Below are 8,017 nucleotides of genomic sequence, written 5' to 3' on the forward strand. Positions count from 1 at the left end.
AAATTGCTTTCACTCTCTAATGACTAATGAATTGGCATGCTGGTTTCAGCTTTTGTCCCAGCCACCTGAACAGCTCAGTCTCAGCAGACCTGACAGGCAATTTCCTTGGAATTAGCTTAATAATACCTTGTAGGTGTGTGATGCATTTCAAAGAACTTTCCCACCATTATCTTCCGTCCAGGGAGACGGCCGTACACGAACTGCTAGCTGCTGGGCAAAGGAGGAGAGAGGCTTGGAGAGGTAAAGCGGCTTGCTCAAGGTCACACGACAGATGAGCGATTTGGGTCTTTCCAGCCGTCCCCAGTCCCCCAGCTTCTGAGTGAACAGGAAGCAGCATGCTGTGGCAGAAACGGCAGAAGAGGAGTTCAATGTCTGCCATTAATGGTCAAAGGTAGGGCCAGGTGCCTCGGAGTGGATGGCTCAGGATCAGCGATCTTGCCTAGATGTGGAAACTGAGGGTTAAGCGGGGCAGTCTCTAGCTTGCCGTTGTACATCTAGGATGTGGCAGAGCAAGAATTTGCACCCCTGTGTGGCGGTCCCCAGAGCCAGCACAGCACCCCTAACAAAACAAACCAAGGGAGACCCAACCTGGGTCTACTTGGTTGAGACAAGAGTTCCTCACATGGGGACTGAGGACTTCCCAGGGGACTGGAGGGCTGCTATGACTCTGCAAAGGGGGTGCGTGTGCATGTGCGTGTGTATTTTCTGGAGTGCTCACACCTCCCACCAGATCATCAGAGGAAACCAGGAAACAGGTTGGGAACCACTGGTCAGCCGGTTGGCAAGGACAAGAGGTTGCCTCCCTACCACATGCCCCTGTTCACCCCTGAAAGCTCACCAGGGTTAAGGAATGAAGGGTGATGACGTGACCTGTTTGTTATGAAATATTGAAATAACTCATGCCAGGGGCCAACACACAGATGAGATCATAGCATAAACAGGAATCTAGTGAGGCCAGGAGCCTGGTGGAGCCCACCTGGGGAGCTGTCAGGTGGGGGGCAAAGGGGGATGGTATGGGTTGGGGGTCTTGCCCTCTGCCCCACTCTCAGTAGCTCTGCTCCTGTCCACTGCAATTGTCATCGCTGTAGTTAGGTTAAAATCCCATCTCTTTCTCTCAAGGGGCTGTGAGAACCCGGCTCAGACCCATTATCCACTGAGCCTCAGATTCTCCATTTCTGACATAGTGTTAGAGATGCTCACAGAGTAGACTCCCAGTGGAGGTGTTATGGGAAGGAAATACCAGAAGGAATGGGGGCTGTGGGGCTGCTTCTTCAAATTCCCAGTCTAGGCTCGGTCTTCAACTACCTGGTGGTAGGAGAGGGATTGGTACTAGTGTTCCCCAGCCAGCCCCCAAATCATTCTAAGAGTGGCTGGGGATTTGAGGGACAAGAAAAACCCCTCTCCTATTTTTTCCAAATTTGGAAGCGCAAGAGGAAGCCAAATCAGAGAGCAAGAGGAGGGAAATGAAACCAGGCCCTGATCTGCTTATTCATCTCTGAAATGGGTCTATCAACCACCAGCCGTCTGGGCACCAGGTGAGACTCCACTCTTCCACATCCCCTGCTAGAAAGACATCATGAATAATTAATGACACTGAAGCCATCTGGTAATGTAGCAAAACAGCTCAAGGGACTTAAGAAACTGGGACTCAGGAGACCTAAGTTCTATCCTGAGCTCCTAACTTGCTGGGTGAGCTCCCCTCACATCTTCCCTCATCTGTAAATGAGGGGACAGGGCCAGGATCTTCCCTGCACCCAACCCTTAATGGACATGGGGCTCCCATATGAGCCCTTTCCACTGCCCCCCCCATTCCAGTCTTAGCTGGCATTTCTCCATCTCCCTTAAATAAGCAAGCTTGCTTTTCCCAAGGTCCAAGAAGGACATTTACTTCCCCTAAATTCAGCCTTATGAGAGGGTTAGCACTTAAGGAAACAAATTATATACTCAAGTGTTTAAAAACCGTTTATTATGCAAAATGTTAACTTTTATAAAAAGTTTTAATATACATTGCATGGTTACAGAAAGTCACCTTCCTGCAAAAAAGGTACAAAAGCTATATACTCTATTATAGAGTTCATAATCAGGGCAACAGAGCCTTTCTCCAAGGAGACCAGAAGACCAGCTCTACTGCTGCCTTGGCAGACTTTGGAGAGCAGCCACTCCCCCCTCCAACCTCCACACTGTGAAAGACAGTCTTTAAAACTTGGGGGTGGGGTGGGGGCTGGGAGACGTTGCCCAGCTGGTGCCCAGAGCTAGCTCTGGCTCTTTAGGCCACCCAAGTTCACAGTCCTTCGTTCCCGGGCGCCAAGTCCAGCCTCGAGGCAGGGGTTTGGGGAAGTCAAGTGGGCAGGGCGAGGTTGGGGCCCATCCATGCCCTCGGGCTTCCGGCCGTAGAGGGTCCCGGGGTCCCAGGCGGAACGGGCGCCAGCACCTGCGTTCTGGGCGGGCGGAGGAAAGAACACCAGGGAGCCATCAGTTTCCGCCGAGCGCGCCGAGGCGGGGGCCGTCCGCAGACTGCCCGGCGCCAGGGAGGAAACTTGGTCTCTACCTCCAGCTGATAACTCCGAGCACCATGCTGCCCCCACCCATTTGGCGCCAAAGGACCACAGGCGGAGCTTGCAGCCACCCCGCCCTCTTGGAATTGACACTAGCTGGGAGAGGGCTGAGGAAGACAGCTTCCTTTACGATTCCAATCTACAAACAGAACGGTTATTTTATTTACCTGCGCCTTCTTTTTTCTCGTGTCTTTGGCCTTCGGGGGAGGGCAGGAGCAAAATGCGTTCAAGGTTGAAACGCACATTGGATGGGAATTGGTTCTGTCATTCATTTAATGTAACCACGGGTAAGTCACTGGCCCCTCTCCCGCCTCCTTTTCCCCAAATTGAGGAGGCAGTAATCCCTTAAAAGGCCAACCAATTCCAAAATTTGTCGTTTAAGCACCGCCCCACCTCCACCCCCAGGGGGAAGGCGGGGATACTCACCTGGAGGCGCCAGGACTGCCAGGTCAGTGGCAGAAGCTCCTCTTGTCGTTGGAAATCACAAGTTCCGGAGCGAGCTCGGCTGTCTGAGAGAAGGGAAAGAGGGGAAAGTCATGTATGGCATTTGGGGGTTTTAGGGGTGCTGGCAGCTTCCCGGCTCTGGAGCTCAGCCCCGCCCCAGCTCCCGCGCATGCCCCCACACACCTGGATGGGAAGATGCGGGCCGTCTGGGGGTCCAGGGGCGGGCTCGGCCAGAACCACCTGCAGGTCGAGGATATAGTCGATGACGCGCTGCAGGATTTCCACCTGGCTAAGCTGAGTGCCTCGCGGGACTCCGGGGACCAGTTCCCGCAAGCGCGAGTAGCAGTGGTTCATGTCGTCTAACAGGCTCAGCGGCTCCTCTGCTGCCGGACCCTTGCCGCGACCGCGCGCGATGGCCAGGCTGCGTTCCGACAGGCAGCACACGGCCTCGTAGCAGCCGCGCACCGGGCTCAGCGCCTTCATTCTGAGGAATGAGACTGGAGGTGCCGAAAGGACGAAGAGAGGCAAAGAACCCCAACAACAGCTGGCAACGCGCGCACGCTAGCCGCGGCCCTACTTATAGAGCCCGCCTCGAAGGCACGCCCCTTTATGCAAAGCGTGCGCCTCGGCCCCGCCTCCGCCAACCCTGGGCGTTCACAACCCGGTTAAATTGCAAACAGGCTTCCTCCGGCTGGTGTGACGCCGAATACCGCGAAGCCGCGGATTCAAAGAATGAGGAAGCGCTGATACTGGGGAGAGGCAGGCCTCTTGGCCAGCAAGGATTTTAAAAATCACTTAAAACCATTAACTTTAAGAATTTGCCTTTTCCTGGCAGCGCCCCAGATCTTTGAGCTCCCCTGCCCCCTGCCAGTCCACCCACAGCCCAACACTAGTTCGAACCCACAGCTCCTCTGAGGTCATAAATCCCTGAACAGCAAAGAAGCTTTTTTTTTTTTAAGCAAAGGATTTTTCAAGGGAAACTTGTAAGGAATTAGTGCCGCCTTGTTCCCCAATTTGCTGTTCGTCTGACCTCCAGACTCACTGGCGTCAGGAATTATCTTGTGACCAGAGGGGAAAAAAATTAATTGCGGTGAAGCTGAGGTTACAATGAAGAAAACAGATTTGAGCTAGGGCTGAGATTGCAGAAGGAGGAGGGGAAGGAGGTTTGAGCAAAGAACACTATTTATTTGAGCAACAGGGGAAAAGAAAAAAAAGAAAGAAGAAAGCAGGCTGAATCCGTGATTTTTGCATGGGGCAAGAAGGGAGCTCCCACACTCTGGCCCCAGGCACTCCATAAGGAGCCAAAGATATGCCAATTGTGTTTTGGAAGTGAGTTTGATTAGAATTTTGGACGGAGTTTTAAATATGGGGCGACAGACAGGATGATTTCTATATAAATCTTTTTAGGGGTCCCCCACTGAGTCAACCAATCTTTTAACTCTTGCTTTGTGCCCCCCCCCACACACATTTTCCACACACCTCTGTGTAGAAAACAATAGTTTGGTAATTTCATCACTCTATTGTCTGTCCCTTTCTGCTTTGGAAGTGTAAGCCACCTGGACTTGATTATTCTTAGCCTTGCTGAAATAGCTCCAGCTCTATCTGAGAGCCCAGGAAAGGGATCAGAGGACAGGGAAGCTAAGCCCTGTATTGCAACAGGACATTGCACTCAGTATTCTTTGCTTGTCTTCTTGTCACTTTCCCAGAACTTTGGGGAATTTGCAGCCTCAAAATGCTGGTTTTCATCTTGGAATCCCAGGTGGGATTCCCCCAATGGTTGCTTCCTAAGTCAATCAGCTGGTAAATATTTATGGAGTCACCTTACATAAAACAGTGGCTCCTGCTCTCAAGAATCTCACAATTTGGGGAGACAAAATTAACACAGGAAACAATTAAGAGTTCTATAGTATGTGGCACTGATTAACAGGACAATGGGAGCTCAGAGCTAAGAGAATCTCAAAATTGTCGTGGTAGAAAGGACACTGGACTAGGAATCAATGTCCCAGCCATAGGATCTTGAACAAGCCCAGGTACCCTGGCATTGGTTGCCTTATGAATAATACGGTGAGATGGTGCTAAGTGATTATTTTAAATCCTTTCCAACAATGGAAATCTAAGGCTTTATGAAATTTGGACAGGCAGGTGTAGGGTGGTAAAGGGCCCAGAGAGGGGCTATAAAACATGTCCAAGTTCATGCCAAAGCTAATGGCAGAACCAACCCTGAAGTCCCATTGTTTGCCATCAAACCACAGGGCTCTGTGTCAAGAAAGGGGTCTTCTAAAGATTTCTCCCTAAAATGTTAATGTTTTCAAGTTTCTTATATTCTTTAGCATAAGAAGGAGGAAGAAAATAACCTGTAAGTGCACAAGTCAGTCTATAAATGCTATAGCCGTTAAAAGAAGAGAATGTCAGCTATTTGGTCATGGGAAGGGAAAATGGTGGCTCTGCAAGACTCCTGAGTGACCAAATAGAAAACCCTTTCCTTTTCTACCGCACAGACTTCCGTGGTTTGTGCAAAATGGTCAAGCCGGGGCCAGGGTGGGGGTTGGGGGGCTGGAGGTGGTTCTGAAAAATCATGGCCTTCAGGGCCAGGCAGATTTATGTTCAAATCCCTGTTCTTCTCTTTTACTAATGATGTTGAACTAAGTCAACTCCCCTTGCCTCAATTCCCCAGTTTATAAAATGAAGCTAATTAGACCTACCTCATTTATTCAACAAATAATTATCGCATGCCTCTGCTCTGCAAGGCACTTGACATGCTCTCTCCACCAGATCTTTTAGTCTCCTCGGTGCCTGGGGACACAGCATGGGGCCAGGTGTGTGGTAGGTGCTGGGTCCACAGGTCCATACAGGTTCTCTTCTCTCCTTTTCCCTCCGCCGTTACTACCACTGATGCCTCAGGCTCGGGTACCTGTTTGCAAAGCACTTTCACATTTATTATTTCCCAAGATGCTTTCAGACTGAAATGCTCATGGGCTGTGTGACACAAGGCAGTAGAAGGATGCAGTGAGATTAGCAAGCAGAATTCTCTCTTGGCCACACGAGTAACTTGCAATGTGGCCTTGGACACGTTTTCTTCCTTCCTGGGCTGAATTTTCTGCAAAATGGGGGGTGGACGGGGCGGGGGGGGGGGGGAGAAGGCAGCAAAGGACCTCTAGGGGTCTTCTCCAATCTAAGATTCTAATTCTGAAAGAAGCAGGGTATGGTTGGGAACACTGAATAAAGTTTGAACCCGAGAGACTTCTTTTTCCAACAGCGGACTAGAGGGCTAGCTCAGGCCTTTGCAACTAGTTTGGTGGTGGTGGGGCCTCAGCCTCTTATTCCAAATGCCTCTGAACTTTCTGTTCTGTTCTGCTCCTTTTACCAGCTTTTTCCCCCCTCTTGCATTTTTTATTTTTATGAAAGGATGTCATTAAGGCTTTTGTCTGCGCTGTTTTTGTTTCAGAACTTTTCTCACAATCCTATTTTTTGTTGAGGAATCCGCTCCTTTGCCCAGCTGTGGGTCCCGGTCCCACAGCTGTGTTGATCTAAGACTCAGCCCCAGACAGCCTGGCGCCAGGGTGGGACGTCATGCGTTCACACAGGGATGCGTGTCCCAGGCAACCTTTCCTCGGGCAGTCACCGGTCGGCGACTGCCGCCCCCACCAATGAGCGCCCGACACCCGAGAAAGGGGCGGGGTCTGCGCCTTCCCGACCGGCGAGCGGCTCGTGAATTGCAGATGCTGGGAACTTGATAACGTTCCCTGAATTGGGGCCCTTTAAAGTCTTTTTCCCCCCTCCCTCTTTTAGTTCTTTCTTTTCTTCCTTTTGTTTATTCTTTCTTTCCACCTTCTTCCTTGATCTATATATGTATCTAGTTTTTCTTTGTCATCTCCATCTTCCTTTTTAAACTATCTCCTCCCAGTGTCAGGAATCATTTTGTAAGCATTTCCAGGAACTGAATCTTCCTTTGCCAAAATTGAAAGAAAAAAAAAAGAAGAAGAAGAAAAGAAAAAAAATTCAGTGTTGTGTTCAGTGTTGTGTTCTCTGATTTTTTGAAGAGTTGGCAAAACTATTAAGTTATACTGTTTTGTCTCTAAAATTTTAAAAAGTGATGGGGGGTCTCTGAGCTGTCTCCTTCAAAGCCAAAGTAATGATGATGAGAACTGCAGATGTCTTTTGGCCTGAACTGAGTTTCTATCTATTTGTCTACCTATTTTTTCCGCAGTTATGTTGTAAAGTTGGAATCAAGGGAACCTCAAAAACTTGCCCAAGGTTACTGGGATGTCAGCTGCAGACCTGAGGCCAGGACTGGGCCGTCCCCCTCACTTGGCTCCCCGTCCACTCTGTCCTCTAACTCTCATCAGCATTAGGGTGGCCTGCTGTGGTCTCAGAACATCCCCAGAGGCTGCATTTCCTAATAGGTACCTGTTTGCTCCCAAAGTGCCTGTAACCGTGTGCTGAGGATGTTCCAGCCGGGCACATAGAACAGGTTCCTTCTCCCCTCAGGGAGGTTAGACCTCAAAGTGCTGCTTAAGACTCATGTGACGCAAGGAAAGCACAGGGAATTCAGAATCAAGACCAGCCTCAAATTCCTGTATAGACTACTGGACCTCACTCTGCCTCAGTTGTCTCCTCTGTAGAATGGGGAGGAAAATAATATCCACTTACGCTGGGAGGATCAAAGGGGAGGAGGGATGGAAAGTGCTGTGGGAACCAATTAGTTATTTTTCTGTGCTATGATGTGATGTACCCCTGGTGGGTGGAATAGGTAGGTGGTGCCAGGTGCATTTAATGGTTCCTGCTGAGACTGTTCTCAGGAATGTGGGTAATACTGAGAAGGGACTGTAGGAAGCATGGGCATCTAAGGCTTGAGTCCTTATAGGGGTGGGGATTTCAGAGGCCTCCAAGATAGGCTATCTTACAGTTAAGAAGTCCTTGGTGCAATCATCATCATCATCATCATCATCCTTCATTGAATCTTAACTGTTTGCCTTCTCATACATTATCTCACTGATGCATTTTATGGACAAGGAAAC

General features: G+C 49.8%; 1 protein-coding gene across 1 annotated transcript; it reads right to left on the bottom strand.

Annotated features, from left to right (window-relative positions):
- Positions 1 to 1,944: 1,944 nt before the first annotated feature.
- Positions 1,945 to 4,461, bottom strand: ID3 (inhibitor of DNA binding 3, HLH protein). The gene is made up of 3 exons (XM_027579079.2): positions 3,183 to 4,461; positions 2,982 to 3,064; positions 1,945 to 2,438 (listed from the first exon to the last, which is right to left on the bottom strand). The coding sequence occupies exons 1-2, from the start codon at positions 3,480 to 3,482 to the stop codon at positions 3,005 to 3,007; spliced, it is 360 nt and encodes a 119-aa protein (XP_027434880.1). The 5' UTR covers positions 3,483 to 4,461; the 3' UTR covers positions 1,945 to 2,438; positions 2,982 to 3,004.
- Between the last annotated feature and the right edge of the window lie 3,556 nt (positions 4,462 to 8,017).

Source organism: Zalophus californianus, chromosome 4, assembly GCF_009762305.2.
Source record: "Zalophus californianus isolate mZalCal1 chromosome 4, mZalCal1.pri.v2, whole genome shotgun sequence".
Lineage (NCBI taxonomy): Eukaryota > Metazoa > Chordata > Mammalia > Carnivora > Otariidae > Zalophus > Zalophus californianus.